The 21,288-nt window shown below is 41.3% G+C and overlaps 1 protein-coding gene across 3 annotated transcripts in view; it reads right to left on the bottom strand.

Moving 5' to 3' along the window:
• NLG-4 (neuroligin 4) overlaps nt 1–21,288 on the bottom strand; it is a 202,162-nt gene that overhangs the window by 31,586 nt on the left and 149,288 nt on the right. For all 3 annotated transcript variants that reach the window (XM_034328689.2, XM_034328687.2, XM_034328686.2), the window contains exon 9: nt 16,490–16,641. In XM_034328689.2, coding sequence (XP_034184580.1) covers nt 16,490–16,641 — 152 coding nt within the window. The remainder of the gene's footprint in view (nt 1–16,489; nt 16,642–21,288) is intronic.

Genomic DNA, 21,288 nt, shown 5'->3' with positions numbered 1-21,288 from the left:
CGAGAAACCTCCTTTATCATTCAACTCCTTTGTCGAAACGTGGTTGGATTTTTATACTGACCGAATTCAATGTTTGCTACTTCAAAGGAATGCGTATATAAAAAAAAATTATTGTACGATAGTTTCCAAGAAAATTATTTGATGAAATATTACAAATTAAGGGAATTTTTCGTGATTTTAATTTCAAGTTCAAACTTAAATTCCATTTATGCTTTTAATTAAAATTACCCTTTAACTATAGTAACACGATAACGAACGAAACTTTCAATCCGATTAATAATTAGAAATACGTTGTACGCCCTGCAAAGTTATAACCAAACACTGTAACGTAGTTTAATTGAATTTCGTAACAAAGTTATTATTTATAATTCGACGAATAAGTTTCTCGTAGAGACACGGTTTCCTGTCAAAATTTCCAGGAAAAATTCGTGCGTCTCGCAACAGCGAGATTGATATCCCTTTTTGCCCGAAGCTGGTAACGTATCCTCGCGTCAACCATGAAAAACAGAGACGCTCTTTTTACGAGGAAGAAAATACGCTCGATTTGCGAGGGAAAACTCGATTTCACGCCGAAAGAGGATATTAGAAGGAGGAAAAGTTTCGTGCGCGTAGCGGAATCCGCGAAATGGCTTGTAAATGCTTTCGAACGACACGAGATGCGGGAAACGAAATGGATTTTCAGCTTTCCCTCAACGAAAGTAGGTTTACTGTCGAAAAATACGTCAACTATACCCGGCTGAATAGGCAAAAGTCCTGCTTTCAGTGATAAGAAATCTTTAAGTCCGGACCGGACGTGATTCTACGTTTTTAAGCTCCGTTTTCATGGTAAACGTGAAAGGTCATGGTGAGACGACGAAAATTGCTTTCTTCGATTTATAATGGATCGTCCGGTTCTAAATTTTCGGCTACCTGCTATTTCGCAAACTAACAACGAAATCATCGTTCAGTAATCTGTTCAGTTATCTCCTTTCTGTAATTTCCCTGAGCGAACAGGGCTTCATAGCTGTTTCCGGTCGGCAATCATTGCTTCCAGGACGTTTCATTTTCTTCGCGAGGACAGCATGGAAACCGTTGAAGTAATAAAACGACCATTACTTTGCAATCTTCGCGTTCTTCTTCCTTGGAAAGTTTCATTTAAAAAGAAACAGAACCTTCATTTTAATCAGTTGTCCTTAACTTCGTAGGAAGAAATTCAGAAAGTTATCCTCCTTCCGTTGAACGTAATATTTCGAACACGATCGATATCACCAATGAAAAACGGGAAAAAAAGGAATTGATTTCTGTATCAAAACGTCCGTGCTTTTTGGTCGAGGGAATATTTAATCGAAGCGTCAAATTGACCAACCGCTGTGTTACTCGTTTCCAAAAAAAAAGCGAGAGAGCGAGAGAAATAGCCGTCGATCCCAATATTCGTGGCGATAATGGTATCGAAGCAACGTATTATTCACGATTCGGGAGATTTATAGTCGGACAGGGGATAAATGTTAAATTTTGCGATGCTTGATTTCCAAACGGTTTGACGAATCGAGCCTCCGAGCGGGAAAATATTTTCCTGTCCGACCAACGGCGACAAATAATCGCGAAAATTGGCCTGGTGGTTTCGAATAAATACCGTAGGTATAACCGACAGTTGGGAACCAGATAAGGCTACAGATTCTAGATTACATTTGTACACAAATTTTCTCGTCGATGGATAATTTGTATAAGCGCAGCTGAATTTTATGCAGAAAAATGCCAGTGGAATATTTATTTCTTGGAAGAGTTAACGTGGATCCGGGGTAAGAATATCCCGTCCACTTTAATTCTGTAATTAAAGAGGTAACTGGTAATCCTCGGACGCCCCAATTGTGCTTCTCACGTTTAAAGCACCAAGTCCCTGACCCGTTTCCACGTTGAAGTGTCTTGAACGGAATTCCCAGCGGGCCAATGTATAGTCACGAATTTCGGATTTACTGGATCAAGTGGTTAAAGAGGCGCGTATCGTGTCGGAATTGAAAGTGAGGGACGAGTAGTGTCGTGCTAATATTCTTTTAGGGTTACGAACCTTCTCCAAAACTATGAATGATCTTATTTTATTTCCAGAAGAATTAGAATATTTGATTAACATTCTGAACTTTGTACACCAAGTACTTGGAACGAGGTGGAATCATCGTATGAAATCAAATGTAGGTAGTTGGAGGGATCGATTTGGCGGTGATCCAAAAGGTTCGATATCGAGCAACGATGATGCTCGTTGATGGCTTCAAGGTTGTCCTGGTGGAAAGAGAATAGGCAACCATAGAAAAGTTGGCAAGCGATTCGAGACGTCTTTGTTCGTCGTCGCGTTGATTGTAAGCTACTGGCAGTGGCTACAAATCCAACAAGATTGGACATGCCTTTGTTTTCGAGGTGTCTTGAATCTGCGTCAAAGGCATGTTCAGTCTTGTATCTGTAGTCACTGCTAGTAACTTCAGGACTGTCAATTTGTTTCTCGTAAGCCGATGACATACGGTGTCGACGCCTGGTTGGTTTCAACAATGACACCTCAGCTTCCGGATAAAATTCCGAGTCAGAGGCGAGAACAGGCCAATCCGGGATCACATCGATTCGTTTTCCCTCGCGTTGTTCGTTGGACAGATCGCCCTCCAATATTACCAATCATTTCACGTAGTATTGTAATTTGAAAATTTCTCCGTGTTCTACAGGGATATTGGAGATTCCTGGAACCGCTAATAGCAATTTAACCAACGCGTAGATCCAGGTAGAGTGTAATTAAGTCTCGCGTCGTTCGCCAACGCACTATCGTTCTCCAAACGCGTTTCGCTCGTTCCATAAACGAGAACCGTGCAGATTTTGTGACCACCTAACGTTACACAGAGTGTTATGAAACCATGTGCAAGAATTTCGACCGCATTAGTCGAGTTGTAAACCCTCTAGCAATCCAATTTACTACACAAAGTTTGCTCTCGATCAATGAAAACAATAGATCCTATCGTTCCGAATTTCACTCGAAAGTTTCATGCATATCGAAACATTTATTAAATCAATTTTTAGCCCGCGGTAGATTTCACCGTGTCCTTGTTACACTCGACGTGCGTTCAATCAATATATCCGCTTAATTAAATTCCGTAGCGCGACAACGGCAGAAAATTTGTTTCGAAAATGCAAATCAGCCAGAGTTGGAACATTTTTCAGCGAGAAAAGGGCTGCCTCTGTTCTTCGAGCATCGTGTCGTTGCTTCGTTCGAGGGGGTGGGGGATGGACAGGAGCAATGCATCAGCGGGTTAATGAGCAAACTTTAATATTCTCCCGGACTAAAACTCAACCCCGACCACCATCGCTTCTCCAACGAGCATCGAGCAATCCTTGAATATAAAAGAGTGAGAAACACGAAAGTGAGAACAGAGGGTGCGTTCAATTCTATACACGACTGTCACAAATATTGTAAATCATCACAAGAATTGATATAGAGTTTAATTTAACTTTAATTAAGAAGATAGGAAGAAACCGCGTATAATTATCAACGGCAATAGCCCAGAAGTTGTTAAAGGCTCGTTTGAAGTTGGCCTCGTTGAGATTCAGAAGCGTCGTTACATTAGAATTAGGACTCGGTTAAGCTCGAATTAAGCTTGCTGGACGTTTGCTTAACGGGAAATTTGGCGGTCTACCAAATAAAGCAAACTTTTCTCAGGGTTTGATATTTCTTATCGCGATTATGTTCAGTCTTAAATGAGTCAATACGAAAAATTAAATTTTAAACTAAAAAATTCCTGATTTCAAAGTAGAAAATCCTCAATCTTAAATTAGAAGATTTGCTAATTCTATAGTAGAAAAAAATTTCTTGAAGATCGAGGAAAATAGAGCGGAGAATCGGTAAGAAAGAAGGCAATCAAGTGTAGCAAGAAGAAGAAGCGAAGATAGGAAGATAATTCGAAGACAATTAAAAGGTTCATCGAAGAGTCAGCACTCACAGGTGATCGATCGCTGACACAGCGTGAAATTGGTGTTCGCCAGGGCGAAATGTGACTGGAATTCGATTAATCGGCCCTTGTTCCACGGCCAGGATAATCGAGCGTCGACCGAATCTCCCGATCTTCGAGTCGCTTTTAAACACGGATTTCCACGGGAATTCTCGATCACCGTGGACCTCGAATCCTCCTAAAGAGCCTAACTATAATCGAGTGATCATGCCAATGAAAAGAGCAAGCCGATAACAGGTGTTCATCCCCGGCACCGGGGCTAAATCTGAACGTCAATATCGTGTTAGACCGTAACGAGATACTTCACTGGATTAACCGCGATCGATCCCTCTATACAGTGTAACTAGAATTCAACCAGAAATCGCGACGAATTACGACAAGAAATTGCAAAGAATCTCCCTATGGAAGGTCTATCGAAAACGCGAAAGACTGTCTTTTCAACCCCAAAATTCTAAGCTCTTTCCCTCCCGTGGCACAGGTCACCGTGTTTCAAACGAAAGCTTGCACAAAAGCCAGTTGACCGAAGAATTAACGAGTCCTACGGACAAAGGAAACAGGAAATTGGGATATCGACAAGTTGACTAGTCAGCTAGCCAGTCGAAAATTCTTTGGAACGTGTTGCATTCGGTGGCTTACAACTTGTAATTTCAAGATGTGCGCGTGACACGGGGTAAAGATCAGGAAAAAAAAGAGAGTTGGCGATGATGTCGGGGGTGGGAAAGTATCCCGAAAACGTGTTCGTCGCATCGTAAAGCGGGCGTTAAGCCCGAATATGAAGCTTTTTCGCCGGTATCAGCAGGAAATTCTGCAGTGCGGCGGCCAAGAATGTGCTAACGACTTGGAGGGAAAGAGAGGAGGCGAAATTGAAGGGACGGCGAACCGGCATGGCGTGTTAGAAACGATGATATAGTGCCGGTTGTAATTACGACTGGCGCATACCTTTCCACCATTGCTATACGTGGACCTTCGACGGTTTTCTTCGACCAAGTAATTCGGTTTGTTTCTGGGATACTATTGTAAGAAGTAACCAACTTCGAATATCTACTCCTTCTTTTCTTCTTTATGTTAAATGTCGGTCAATGTTACTGATGTAATTTTATTTATTTCTACGACGGGGATAATTTAATCACCCGATGTCCAGGATTATTAAACCTATTTTTCAGTCTGTTAATGTAACAGCATTGATCGTGCCAGTTAATACTGGAATTCACGCGTCGCTAGCCGAGCCATTCCAGCAATGTATTATCGAATTAAACTGTTCGTTTGCACGCAATCGACGCGGAATTCCTGTTCCCGTATTACCACGATCAACCTTTTTACCTCCGCGTCAAGCATTTTAGCTGCCTTTGAAATTGTTGGAAAAACGTTTATGCCCGATACGCTCAATGGAACATCGGAATAATATCGTATATGGCATTAAATTCCGCACAATACCGATAGAGAGCCGACTGAAACACGGTCCGTGAATTAATTGAATCTCTCTCGTTATTGAACGTCATCTTCTATGAACACTGTAACTTTCCAAACAGATACCTATGCTGAAATTTCACTTAACGAAGGATCATTTTAATTCCATCTCGTAATATAAACAATCAATTAGGGTTGAAACTTTTGGTACTGAACGCGATTTGTTACCGTAACTGTTTCATCTGGACAGGCAAAAAGCAGTTACTTAATGGAACGTTTCCACGATTCCAGTTTGGGTTGCAAGGGTTTCCAATGGTTCTTACGATTCTTACCGGAGAGTTAACCGGCTATAAAGCGTAATTACCACGTTGTCGATGCATGTTAACGTTCATATAACCGGTAGAAAGTTTTAAGAGATCGTTATTGGGGGTCTCTGGTGGGATTAAAAGTTTCGACCAGGTTGGGTCGTAATTGGTAACATTTAGATTCGTTGAAAGTTGCTGATGGAACCAGCTAGCGAACTTTGTCCCTTTTTCGAGCGTTGTTTGCAATTTAAACGACACGGTTAATGGGCGTGGAGCACGTAATAAGTCGCGTGTTACGATCGGGAAGTTCGCCGAGTGTCTTGCACGAATGGGGAAACAATCGTGGACGTTGGATCCGTGACACGAGATCGCGTGTATTTTCTACAGAACGTTCAGACAATTGTCTATTAATTCGTGCCGCTGGTATATTTGTTATTCCAGCGAGACTTTTCGGGGCTGGGGACAAAGGGATCAATCAAAAGGTAGGCAGACTTTCGAGTTCCGACTTCGTGTTTCTCTGTTTTATTGCCCGTTTATGTTCTGGATTTACATGATTTCCTCGTTTGTCAAAGTGGAAGTTCAGGATAAATTTAAAAGAGAATTCACTGGTTGCTATTAATTTCTTTCTTTCTTAAAAAAGAACACCATTTATATCAGATGATTACTCTGGCTATGATAAACAGTCTTTCTAAATCAAAGCAATTCCCATTCTTTATCTTGACGATCAGCCTCGAGCCTCTAATAACGTCGTCCCGATTGCTAATTAATGCCAGAGATTCTGATCGTACTAGGAAATCTTCGGAGAATTCTGGAACAACGAAGTCAGATGGCAGCAGTCTTCGAAACTTCAACAAGCCCGTTTAAACGAACGAACCCAGTTTCATGCATCCCTTCTCCTCAGGGTGCACACCCTTTATCCCATGGAATTATCGAGGTCTCATCGCCTTCTTCATTCTTCTCCATCTCAGTTTCCTCTATTCTCTGTCGCACAGTAACAGCCGGACCATCTATTGATTCGTTTCCCTTCACCAACCTCGCCACCCTCTTTTCCATCCATCGATTATGCATACCGTAAAAGAGAGAAGAGCCTTCTAACCGCCAACGACTTACCTGTTGCAACTTGCACCAGGTCTACCTCGGTTGAATTTCGAAAAAATTTACTGCACTGCACAAAGGGTGCACACAAGGCTAATTCAACCCTTAGCTACCATTCTAGAGTTCACAATTATCAATTACATTTTCCTTTGCATCGATCGACAAGAGATTATATTTGATTTTTGCTGTTTCATCGAACTTCCTCTTCTTTGTTGGTTTAACGATGTACTATGAACTGAAAGGTACTGTGCGATGCTTCCACCATAGAGTTTACCGTTAATTATTAAGTTCGCAATACTTTAAGGTGATAAAATAGTTTACTGTTGTTTTATAAAGCTTATTCCCTTAACAAAGTTCCTTCTTTTTGGAAGAATCTTAGGTTTTCTTGTTTTTCTTTTCGTTCGTGGCACTATTTATTTTTCCCTGTCTAAATCCTTTATACGTATTTCTTCGAACTCGAGTAATAAACTTCTCGAGCTTAAATAGTATTAAAATTTTTAAGGACGGTTTGAAAATCGCAGTGATAAAATCAATATTTACGGGAGGATCAATCGCAGTCGATTCTTAGGGCCATAAATTTCGGGGCATTACACTTTTCATCGATGGGAGAAGTTAGGAACGCAAGCAACATGCCGTTAACGACCGACCAACGACGTGGCCAGGGTCCACGGTAAATAGACATATAGGATGCGACCCCTGTAAACAATAATTTAGCATAATCGTCCGGACTAAACGTTACGGCGGCCCAATAACCGCGAACGTGGCAATCGCAAACAGTGTCGCGGGAGCCGCCGTACTTTACTCTCGTAATCCAGCAGCAAACACAGCATAATACAGACATACGTGGCAACGACCCCTCGAAACTGCACTTAATGCCCTTTGCCTTCCTTGTTTCGCCCTTCGGAACCTTGCAGATTAAACCTCGCGATCTTGCCACCCCTTTGGCAACCTACCACGAGGATTATTTTTGGCTGGCTCGGGAATAGCTTGGAAAAAAAAGCGACGCGAAACATTTCGATGTAAATTCTTGGCCAATAAATACTATAAGAGAAAATTGAGTTTCTTTAATTCTTCAAACACCTCGTGTAAATTTTTGCCTAAATTAAAATCAATCGACAGTCGAAGCGTGTTATAATGCTGGTTAATCGTTTAACGAAGCTGAATGCGATGCTTGAACATCATAAATCCAGCGCGACTGGCTGTACCGGAATCAATGTCGGTGTCCATTAATGCGCGTGCATTAACCAATAAATAACGTAGCGTAGTTAAAACTTCGTAGTCGCATTAGCATGTTACGGGACAAGGTTAATTTCATCGGGCAAACCCGAGCAATTACGGGCCCTTTTGATATTTTGCGGATAATAGCCTGCTATACAATGTTGTTTCCCGGTGCTTGTGCGATGTGTACACACGTACACGTAGACACGTTTCGAATACCGACGATATCGATTTCGTATTTATTATCGCGACAGCGGTAACGTAGTTTATCATAATTTACGGCAAATAGGCCAGACCCACGCCATCACACGTCGTAATTCAGCCTTGACTGACGCTAACTCCATGGGATTATCCCTTTCGCCCACCTGGATTCACCTCGTCACGGTTTCCATCCGTTATGGACCTTGCGATTTAAGCGTTTTTCACACCCCAGGTAATTGACGAAGCTCGTGTTTGCGTCCTCGTTTTCTCGCAAGAATGACGGATTCATCTATGGTAAATCTGCGGTCTACTGCTTTCCACGAGACCAATTACGATCGCTAGGTGACTGAGCGTTCATTTAATTCGCGATAAATAGAAATACCTTTCTTTTGCTCGCTCGAGATAAACATCATTTGGTCAATTATAATCCTTATTCGTGTCGTCGATCATGGATTAAACGAGAGTCAATGCAAACAATTGGTACGAGCCGTTTGTGTAATGTCTAAATAAAATTAGCATTTAAACGGAGTAGACCGAACGAACCTATCCGGGACAGTGGTTTGCGAACAAAGAGATAACGAAATTTCGATTTCCAGCAATTCGACTATCTTTCATATAGATCCTGGAATCAGCCGATCGGATTTGCCTTTGAAATTGCTTTTTATCGCGTCACGTGTGTCCCGTTTTATTTTATAGATCGCTGTTCTATTGTAGATAGCTTTTAATCTTGCCGTGAGCGAGTCATAAAGGGAAAGTGTACACGATTACGAGTAGAAAAATCGATTTCAACTCGTGTATCAAAGGATTATCGATGACAACGAAAATACAGAAAAGATCAAACAGCCGATTGCGAAGTATAAAAAAGTTTGACACGATTTTATGGCGCAAATCACAGTTATGGCGTATCAGTGTAAAGATTGATAAACGTTTTTAATTCCCAATTTCTATCAGACAAATTTTCATGGTTCGTGTAAACTATCAAACGCGTTCGACAAATACCAGGAGGATCTTCTGATAGCCAGACGATATCCTTTAAATCTCGCGCTTGTGTTCTGCAGGTTCAATTTCGTAGACAGAAAGGGAGAAACAAAAAAGGAACTTCGACGACCCTCGGCAGCACAACCACTCGAGCTTCGATCGAACGTGACATATTTACTTCCGTTCCGGTTTTTGCCGGAAACTGAGACCGTACCACGGTGGCAAACTTCCCGAGTAAATTTCAATCCGTGATTCTTCGACCCTCCTCTTCTTCAGTGTCTATGATTTCCAGGCAAATAGAAGAGTTTCGATACTCTACGACTTTCCACTTGGAGGAAAGTCCTCCGTTGTGTCCGACACACATACGTGTACAGTATGTTACCGCTTGCCCTGGAAACGATTTAAGCGAGCACTCCTCTCGACTTCCGGTTGCCAGACTTCGCCTCTTTTCCACGCGAAAAAGAAGAGGAGAAAATAAAAGGAGGAACAGTAAACCGTCTGTCTAACAATAAGAATCGTTCACGTGTGACCGTAAGTAAGTTTATCGTTGCTGCTAGGATGGAATAAAAGTACAGCCGGTGATTTCTCGACACGGCACAAGGGGAATTACTGTCAACTTCCGTCTCTCGACGGTGTTTCTCGTCCGGGTTAGAGGGAGAAGGCTCGATTAACCGCGAGGGAATCGGCCACGAAATAGGATTTCGCGACGAATCGAGCGGAAAACACTGGACGGACAGGTGTTCCTCGATATTCCTCTACTTTTTTTCTTTTATTTCTACTCGGTAAACGTTCACGTGTGTCGATTTTAAACACGTTTTCTCTGGTGAATAGGCAGCTAGTGAATTGGCGAACGGACGGGTCACCGAAGTTGTTAATTGAGGATTTAATTAGTTCTTTTCTTTTAACGAATCCTTCACTTTCTGCCCTACATGATTTCTTTTTTTTTACGAGTGTTTTATGGTTATTTAGGAAATCGTTCGAAGGGAAATTACAGGTATTTTAGCTTGAAATATTTTATGTAGAAACGAATGACATCGTGGACCACAAAATTGACTTTACGAACGCTGGTTCGTAAATTCAAAGCCATAATAACTCACCCGTGAACAATGTATCCATCAAAAAGAGGATCCCGTGCATTTTAAGAAAAGGAGTCCCCCCTGTTCTCGATCGTAATCCTCGCATAAATCGACCTTCCCATCGAGGCTTTAACAATACGACAAAACTTGGTCCGAACAGGATGCGCGTTGTCGATACGGTTTCGAGGGGATCTTTGTGTCGTCGTCGTAAAAAAAGGGAGGAAGAAAGAAAAGGAAGAATAAGAAGAAGCAGAAGGGGGTGTCTGTGAGCGAGAAATTCGCTCGAACGAGTTTCGAGGTATAACCTTGACAAAAGCCTTATTCCGGGATCCTCCGGTTCTTTCTCTTTGAGAGAAGAGCAACAAAAAAAGACTTCGGATCAACGAGGAGAAGAGCATCCCCGCAGCTGTCTGGGTCTACCCGGAGCTTTGTACCACGTACAGAGCAATCTACCACACGAAGCAATCTCTACTCGAATGCCCTCCCTCCATTTTTATTATTGGGAACCAGTTCAACCCTGCCATATACATTACTGTCTACAAGCATCAGGATGCTTTTAATCCTTCTTCTAATCAATGACCCCTACGGTGGAGCTGTTGATTATCCGATTAAATGAAACTTTAACTAAAAGTTCCAGAGAAAGGAGAAATAAACTTTGTGAATAAGCTTCTCACCTCAATTTCACATTACCCCGTCTCTTAAAGCGTAAAGTTTCCCTCGTTCTAAATACAGTAGAAAATAAACTGTATTCATTATCTACCGAGCTAAGATCCAATGTACATACATAATGAATATACTAAAAAGCAGTTTAAAGCCGGTACCGGTAAAGAAACTTTCGAATGGTGAACCGCGTAAACATCCTCTAAACTGGAATAAAAATTCAGTTGGTTCCAACAATAGCGTTGAACGATCCCTCGATACCTGTTATCACAAGGGCAATTTGTAATTCTCTGATCGTAAATCAAGCCCGCACGAGCTTTTCGCGCGATTTCATTTAACGCCACCACGCGCGCACGTGTCGCACATTGTTAAACGAGGGCTGCGCTGTTACTGATAGAACGAGCCTTTTGTTATCGCTGCATACACTACTGTTTATAAATATTAGGACACTTGTGAAATTGGGGATAAATATTTTACTTTTAAAATCGTAAGAGTTAACATTTTGATATCGGGTTGAAAAATTGGAAAGAAAAAAAAAAAAGAAAATTATCCGCTATGCATTCTTTGTTTAGTCGTTCAATTAAATTCCACAACGCGTCACCGTTCTCCATATTGTTCGAGAAACTGTTGCGCTTCACGTGACAGAACGGGATCGCGAAAAATGCAATATTGTTTCGGTTGGCCTCCAGTATTTTCCGCGTGCCTCGCTTATGGCAGATTGAAAAACGCGTTGTTCGTGATATACGTATCGAAAGGCTGGGGTCGCTTTTCAAAATAAACAATCGAGCAAACAGAGAGAACGGGTACAAGGACCACGGAGTCCCGTGAAATCGCGAAAAGTTGCCTCGACAGACCGATTCGACGGGTACGGAAATTATTTCCCGACCGTTTTCCCTCCCTCGAATCCGCTCGCGTTTTCATCGGTGCGGATGACACGCGTCACCAAGGCACACCTCGCTCGAATATTTCCAGCCTCAACCAGCTCTCTGCTGGAACTTTGCTTCGCTCCGAGCATTCAGTTTTCATTTCATTTTACTGTTAGCAATGTTTTATTCAGAAGATTATCCTGATGATACAGTAGAAAAAGTCGAATATAGTCAGACACTGGTAATATGGATTCATTTTTCTTGTCTATTGCATCGCTTTGAGTTGATACTTTACAGTATTAGTATAATTTTTATGGTACCCATATCTGACATTGCCAAAAAATATAGCAATTCCAGTTTCATCCATAAAAACGTACATTTTCGATCGTTAAATTCTACTCACTCAGGATTCCTCTTTCCCCTATGTTTTTTTTTAGTTTTTTTTTTCGTTGTTCACTCAAAGAGCAATTAAAATCACCTGATTGTAGGTGAAACGGCACGCGCTTGAATTCCATGGCGAATCGGATTTGATTCAGCTGGCAATCAGCACGCAGTGATTGCTAATTCGGCCCTGGAAACGAGCATTCCACTCGTTTCGGCCGCTACTTTTTGATCGTTCGTTTAATTAACGAGGAAAAAATAGCCGACGTTTCGACGCTTATGCGGCATAGAATTATGCATACCGGTTCCATTTTACCCGAGCAAATGGACCATTTCCAATTTCGTGAATTTTTGTTTTTATCACAACGAAATCGTCCGGTGAATATTCATTTCTAATTTCAATTTTATATTTTAAAGAGAAAGCAAGAGTTTGTTGCAGTTCATGATCGAACATAAAACGAAGATATTATGGATGACATTTTTTTGTCCGGGCTTTTAATCGAACTCTTGTTCCAAATGAATTATACGTTTTCCGACGATAAATCGATTGCTTATCTAGCCATTGCGAGCCAGCACAAAAATTACGAGCCGTTGATAGGATTATTCGTAAACGTGGATACGATAGGTCGCAAAATATCAGATGTAAGGTTTAGCCGCGTCGAATTCAATTCAACGCGTTATCCTGTAATCGGATTTTAACCTGTGTCGGCTACATATTACAGAGATTCACAGAAAAAAAAGCCAGTAGAGAAAGCATCGATTTCTGAATTGAAATTGAACGGAAGGTGGAACGTTTAAATTGGAAAATGAAACATTACATACATTTTCTTTTGCTGTGGTATTCAACGCGTTAATTAAGGATACTCTTTCAAGCCGTTAATTAATAATTTAACGTACGCGGGTACCGATGGGAAGGGTTAACCCGGTGTAAAGGGAGGTTCATAGCGGTTGCATTCCGAAACAGAGATATCAGTTCCCTCTCTCTCAATCCTCTGCTTAAAATATCGTCAGAGACTTCATCGATATTCCATTTGCAACGTTCAGTGTCACGTTCACCGAGGCAGACGGTCCAGGAGGAAGCCGAGAAGGATCAGCATCCGGTTCGTTGGCACGATCGTGCCGCCACGGAAACACCATATTCGAAGACGCTCCTTTACGAGCAAGTCGTCCAATTTTCCTATAATCCCTGGCAGTTCGTTCCTCGGGGACTTGCTCGCTGGGTCGCGCTGGTCTACGTTGAAAACGAAACTCAACTCTCTCTCTATCGTCTTTGCCTGCCGGTTTACCGGAATCCCCGGGATTCGGTAATAATACATGAAGAGAACGTGGGCAAGAGAAAGATAGGCGAACGCGGGGCAGAACGAATTGAAATTTTCATCATCCCCCGCCGTCTGTATTCCTGATGCGAGCTTAATGTAAAATGGCTATCTCGATGCGAGACAATGGAATTCTTTTCGTCCTCCATTTCGAAGATGCTTGGAAAATTGAACAACTCCCTTTACAAGCTGTATAATCTTTTATCGTGTATCGAAAACGACTTCCGTCTTGCCTCTACAGATTCTATGGCCGATAGAAATACATTCTGAATTTCGAGATTGGTACTTGTGTAAGGAGAAGTGAAATGAAATTGAAATGGTACCGCATGGATGTCTGAATCAATGAAACAGGAATAAGAATTTCTGTTAGTAAAATAATATCGATGACAGACTAATTTACCCAGTTATTCTCATACAACAGCCTTTCGTCGAGCAAAACTGAATTTCTCCAGAAAATGAAACTCAACCTCAAAGAGCACACATAGGTCGAAATATGAAAAATAACTGGAAGAAGATAAAGAATCCTCGAAGCGAGAAGAATTCCTCCGGGTGATCGCGGGGAAGATTTAAGAAGGCCGCTTACAGAATACTCCTATTTCATCCCCGTGTGCATTTTGTCGATCGTTAAAGTATCGATCGTAGATCGTTGCGGCGAAAACGCGAATCGCATTACCGCATATCAATTCTCGACGTTCTAGCGTTCGTATAAGTGTGTACGCATACGCTCGCGCGAGTATGCGGAAGGGGTTGAAGGGAGGGCTGGTGTGCTCTCGGGGTGTATCGACAAAGGGAAATTTACGTCGCTCGGGGCGAGGACCTCACTGAAATATCATCGGTTCGTTTCAACCTCGCTTTTGCATATTCATGCGTGGCCAGAGAGACGAGAATCGAGAAAGCGGCGAGAGAAAAAGAGAACAAGAGGAAGTTAGAGAAAATAGAGAAAGGTGGGAAAGATGTACCAAGAGAGAAAATGCAGTTAGAAATCATGGAAATTGGACAGAAACGAATGTGGAAAAATGGAGTTAGAGGGATATTGGAAGAAGATAGAAACGAACGATGAGAAGATAGAGGGTGTTAACGAAAAGGATTCGGGATTTATTCCATGTAATCGATTGAATTAGGATTGTCACGAATTTTTGAAACTTCAATTTTAACAGGAAAGTGGAATATCGCCTTAATATCGTTGGCGGAACAACAAAGTCTCGAATTATTTGGCAGAAATGGCTTTTGTCTTCGGTGGAGCACGTCACGTAGGGAAACACAGAAGCATCGTAGTGCGACCGGTATCACGTAATATCTTCGTGTACGTGGTCGTATCTCCAAACTCGCGGTCGAAATTACTTGTTATTGTACATCTTCTTGCCGCAGGAAATGCGCGGACGAGCGTGATCCAGCTACGCGATTAGTTGAAGCTCGATACTTACAAGCGATATCTGGTTTTGTAGTTTCCGTTGTTCGGTTCCGGCATCGCTCGGATTTTCAGACAATATCCCCTCAGGGAGACGGTAATTTGATTTTGTAGAATGTATATTAATATTTCCCTAACCTTCTGCATAATTTTAATTGTTTAACAAAAAACAATTCCTCCGTTTGAAAGGACCGATGAAAATAGGTCCATAACGAGGAAAGAACAAGTTCAGGAAAAATTGACACAATTTCACGAGGAGTGTAAAACACAAAAAGTGACTCATTAAACGGAAGTACTCGAGAAAATTTCTGCTTATATTTCGTTCTACATTTCGAGCATGGTACAGAGGAATTGGTTAGCGTAGCAAAAAGATTATTATTCATTTTTTAAAAGGTCTCGGTCGAGCGGGAAGGAGTAAAGGCTTAATTAAGCATCGCAAAAAGATTGGCTGGCAGGTTTCGTTTGAGAAAGGAACGTGGTTTAATTTTACAAAATATAGCCACAGAATTCTGTTCCAGTGAAATATTGAAAAATAGAGAGACAAAGGCTGAAAGAATTAAATCGATCAACCCAGCAACAGACAGGAAGCTGAACGGTGGAAATAATGAAACCGGAAGCTAGAACTGCAATTATAACCGCGAGAATGCATCCTTCGAAAAAAATAAAAAATAAAAATGAACATTCCGTTGGCGTAAACGTGTATTTGACGGTCAGCTAAATTTGTATTTACATTCATGAATATTTCATCGGGCATTTTTTGAATATTTATCGAACCATGTTTCGAGGGATTTTTTTATTCTTTGAGTCGTATCAATTTGTAGCCACGAAATCGATGGCCTGGATATATTTCCGCTGGGTCGAGATGGGGTCTCGATAATTGATAAAACATAATTCAGCCGTGAAACGGAATGTTGGAAACGTTGGGATCCATGGAAAGTCAATAATAAATATCAACTATAAGTTGCCGATGAAATATTTACTTTACAACTCTTCCCAATACTCTTTTTAACCACGCTAAATTCACTTTTGCAAAATGGAGAATAGCGAACCCCTTCGAGTGGCCGCGAACCGCGTGTCTCCGTTAATCCATAAATTTGAATATGGTTAGTTCGGGAATCCATCAGGATGCCCGTAAAAAACGCTCGCCGCGAGTTCCTGCGATCGGATTCGAAAAAAATATTTTCTCTCTAATCCGACCCCGTCTCTGTTTCCGCCAACTGATCCCCCCTTTTTCGCCTCTGTTCTCGTTCATGAATATGGAAAATTAGACCTTTCGGCGACGGGATCCTCTCGCTTTTTTTTTTTTTTTACCTCTCTTCCTCTTCTCGCTGCGTACGCAGCAGCTCGCAAATTGATTTCGCGCAAGCGGTGCCAGGCTGCTGTTGATTCAAAGGGAAAAGGGATTGCTTTTCCGACTGCTTCCCGATCAAAATTGAAATTCCACAAAGCGACGAAGAATCGCGATCGCGACATTCGGTATATACGGTTTGTCTCACGGTAACGAACCAACTAACCAATTCCTTGCACTATTTGAGACGAGCATGATCGAAAAACGAGCGGACTAGTTGGTAGGATGGAAGAAGTACTCGAACAACTGATAGAGATAATTTTCTACTCACCCAGTTCTGACGAAGTTGGCGAAGTACTGTACGATGCTCTCGGAAAGTGCCACTTCAGATCTGGTGTAGTTTCTTGGGAAGTGGCCGAAACCATCCACTAACGGAGCCCCGAAAACGAACGGTAACTCTTCACCATGAACGGAGCCCATTTTCTGAAACAAACGATACACCAATTGATTAGTTATAACAGTACAGATTTATCAAAGTAAATAGTCGAGGGATGCCTGATCCTTCGAAATCCTCGAACCACCATATTCCGTCATTCTTCTTCGATCACGCGGTAATTATCTCGTCGACGTAGAGATCCGGTAAACAGTAATGCTTCCGTTTAACGTGACGTACCATCCCCAGGAGGATTTACAAAACGTCTGGGCAAGTATCGAGCGGATTTAGCCGTAGCTTCAATCGCGATGGACACGTCAGCTGTGGGTAATTCAATTTCTTTGGGATTCGAACCCTTTCGACTGGAATTACCGTGTTCACCGGTTATACGACCGCCGCGTTACAAGATGAAACATCGAGCCATGTAACGTGGCAACGAGAAACGACACGTGCGATGTTTCAAGTTTCACTTCGTGTTAGATTCGCCTCGGGAGGAATTTGGGTTTGTACCGCGGACGGGATCGAGTTGTGTAACCCTGGCTACAGTAGAGTTTCCAGATACCATGATCGACCCATAGACGGAAGGATGCAGCTGTCACGATGAATTAAATGGTTTATTGATTATAAAGTAAAACGGAATTTTGAGTAGAAATGCGATTAAACGCTTGCATTAATTGTTAAATAATTCACATTGTACACGATGAAATCTATTCACGCGATTCATTTATTGTTTACAGAGCTACGATCGGTGTTATTTGAACGTATTCTATGGGAAATTTCTCGAATTCACGCTGTCAAACAATACCGTTGCAAAAACTCCAGTTGCATAGGTTTCTAAACAAACAATGCTATGCAAACAAGTTTGCATTCCAGTTTATCGAAAACACATCGTTGTCGCTGTTGTCGCAATTCTCTGAACAGTGTATAGTTCATTCATAACCATGCTTACGATATCGGATTTGGTATTTATTATAGCATTACTATGCAGATGATACGTTTCCCACGAAATATTTTATTCTCTTTTCCTCTGCAGAATCTGTAACAGCGCGGAGAAACGCTTTTATTTCAACGAAAAATCCCTTTTAATGCTCGCATTTACAAAATCCTGCTTTGTGCATTTTTTACGAGCGAATCGAGTCAATTTATTTCCATCTCGACGAACAACAATTACGAGTTTTTCATTTATCCGATAACCTCTCTGTTAGCTAACGCATACGTTTAATTTATTTCTGTTCGTTCCCTGAAAATATTTATTAAAATATTTCAAATCATTTCATGAAATTTTTAAATGCTTGGTTTCACGATAAATAATTTTCCCACTGTTTTCAATCCTTTTTGCAAAGAGGATTTTTCGATGGGATTTGGATTTACAGTTTGTCGAAGGGCAGGAAAGTCTCAAAGGTTGGTTGGATCCTTTGCAAGAATTACAACCGACTATTTCCTTTCGTTCATTTAAAATGGAACGTGGATTTATTACTTCCAGGACCGTAAATCCACGAGAAGATATAAGTGGCTTAACCGATTATACACCGACGTAACTTTGAAGAAACGTGTCTGTATCAAATTTATATTCTTCTTTTACTTTTCACGATCGTTATGATCCAGACGACTTACTTATAACAAACTTTTTGCTAACATTAAAACGAAGACGTACGAAACTCGAGGTTTCCTTGTTACAACAGCAACAAATCGGTTTCTATTAAAAACGTGGCATGGAACAGATTAAATTTCGTTTTCCCTGGAAAATTACTTTTTCTCGCGGACATTTCTATCCTTCCAGTCAGCTGGTGTCTGTTAGGAAACAGTTCTTCCTTGGAAATCTTCCTTGGATTCGCGAGAAGTTATAGTTTCTCCGTTTTCATAAGAACCGGTGGTGATTTCTAAAAACTGTTTTCCCCAACTTCTTTCTCTCGACCGAGGAAATCGGTTTCGAATAGCGAATTCATCCCTTTCGACCGTGAGTTTTCCATCCAGATACGATCTTTTGATTGCGAACGGAGTAAATAAGCGACGAGAAAGAAATTACTTCACGCTATTAAGGGCTGACCGAGAAAAAAGTTGCCATACTTTTTTGTTCTTGGCCTCGTTGCAGTCGTGCGAAACTTTTCCATCGAGGGGTAGAAAAGTTTCTTGCGCTACGGTTTACGATCTACCATCTTTTTTCGCCAGATTACAGGCGTAAACAAACGAGAACGTACGTACGTATCCGTCTAGAAAGCCACGAAGTCGTGAAACTAGCGCAGGGATTGCGAGAAACAGGAAAAAATATCGGTTCCTTGGTAGGAATTTTCAGGAAATTTCTTGGGTATCGTAAAAATTGTACTTTCTTAACAAAAAAGAAAAAAGCGTTTGAAGCAAGATGTCGTACGCAATGGAATAATTTAATTTGTAACAATACGTTTCGGTAGCGGTACCAATGAAATGAAATGGTACCCGAGAAAATTAATGATCGTTAAGCATGCCAGTCGACAATGACAGAAGCCAGTTGGCGAAACAACTTTGATCAAGGTTCGTGGGACAGTGACGAATACACAGCTTCGTCTTGGGGGCTTGTATTTCGAATTCTCCACCAGCTTCCGTCTTCTCTTCTCCAAGTTCGACAAGATTTCGACAAATACGTCCGAGGTCAATTGCGTCCGGTAACGGAGAGAAATTCAGCGAGGTAGAACAAGAAGATACAGAGAACGTTATAGCAGTTAGCAAACATTGATTCAATTTCGTGGTCCAGCGAGTAGAAGATAGAAAGGTGAGGAACTTTGTCAACCAGACGATAATGATAACCCGAAACGCGTGTACGAAAAATCTCTTTCTTAATTCCAGGTGCATTTGACAATTTAAATGCATACAACGCGATAAGATCAACGCTTTCCACAGGATTGTTGGCGAAAGTAGAAATGAAGGAAATCGTTCCAAGGAACAAGATCAGAGCCGCGATACATTCGGATCTACGGATTACTTTAACGAAGACCTGCTGCATCTATAAGAGGATCCTGATTAAACTCGAGATCCGCGATAGAACATCGACCTTCCGAAAAAAAAAGAAAAGATAAGGGTTTTTTTTATGCTTCTATGGCGAATGGATCGAAGAGCAAAGAGCAAAATAGGTCGAGGAGAGGAGCTTAAGTAAATAAGAGTAGACAAGTAAAGACCAACGGTAATGAGCTTAATAAAATAACAAGTAGAAACGAGACCTTGCTTCTATTTTATTTCACCTGCCTCCATTTTTTTTTTTTCAAAAGAACTGCTGGGAATGAGAGAAATGTTCCACTTTAGCGAATCGTTGCGTCGCGACGCCTTTGGCTAATTATTTAAATTCAACAGTTTCGTGGATTCTTTGTTCTCAGCGTACAATTATGGAAATAATTAACCGGCGAAATATCAAATGACAAATTTTGTTTTCTCTGAATGTAACGTCGACGCGTTTCTCGTCATCGGGACAGACAATTTCCCGTTGCATCAACTTGTGTTTCGCGATTCACGACACACGGAGGAAGGAAGGGTTAGAAAGGGTTGGACGAGGCACGCGGAATTCAGCAGTGAAAGTTACATCGTAATGGTCCAAGTTCGTCGACACCCAAGGAACGTTTCGCGAATATTATGCGACGGGAATGAAGAGAAGCTCTGACGGTATATCGTGACGCTTTTGTAACGAGGTCGAGTTTAATGAAGGGGAAGCAACGACCGCGACGACACTCTCGACGCCGTGGAAACGGGAATTTTGTATGTCATTTTCAGCCTATTTCTCTGCTTGTAATATCTTTCTCTTCTATCTTTCATCTCTCCATTTTTCTTTCCTTTTTTAACATTTACAAAGAATCGAGATTTGTTGATGGAGCGAGAACTTGACTTCAAGGCGTTTTACCAGAAATTAACACGAAATTTCATGGTAATACTGTCGAAAAATGTTTCTTATTTAGTTTGAGAAGAAAAGAGAAGTAATTTATATATTTTTTTTTTCTAAATTTTCAACGCTGCAATAGCTTCTCTGTTTCTATTCAAAGCTCTTTATCCGGAGAACAAGTGAATCGAGAGCAGCACGAAATTGCATGTCGAGGTAGAGGAAACCGCGTCGCGTCGCTTCGCGAACCTTAGCGCAAATTCCTCGTCGCACTCGTTCGCGACAATGCGAGCACGATAAGTACGCTCGTTGTTTAATTGTCGCCGAGAAAGTTAAGCTGTAAGCCAGCAAATTCGTAGACCACCACCTACACTTAATACCTGTGATACGAACCAAAGGAGCTTTCTAGTGTTTCACCCCGTCTTTCCTACACTCTGGCAAGTTTCAGTAACTGGGAAATAGCAAGGACGACCTATACATGTATATACTATAGCTCGTTCTTGTTCCTCGAGTGTTTCGTCTGTTCAAGCTTTCGACGTGTTATTAACAAGAACATTACTTTTAATTAAATTGCACGTCAAAGAGTTGATATCTTAAACGCACACTAAGGTGTTTCTATGGTAAAGCTGGCTACACGTCGATTGGGAAAATTTGATCAAACGTTTAAACATCAAAGTTTTCTCTTTTTTATACAGCTGAAGTATTCAATGTTGGATTTTAAAAGCAGATACGCACTACATTTTTTAATTTGTTTCTTTTGATTTGTATCAAAGAGCGGCTCAAACTATGTCAAAAGATCCTGAATTATTTGTTCGAAGGAACGAGGAATAACCTCTACCGATTCAATGGGTGAATATTA

Source organism: Osmia lignaria, chromosome 1 (assembly GCF_051020975.1).
Source record: "Osmia lignaria lignaria isolate PbOS001 chromosome 1, iyOsmLign1, whole genome shotgun sequence".
NCBI lineage: Eukaryota > Metazoa > Arthropoda > Insecta > Hymenoptera > Megachilidae > Osmia > Osmia lignaria.
This window is presented reverse-complemented; position numbering and strand designations above follow the sequence as displayed.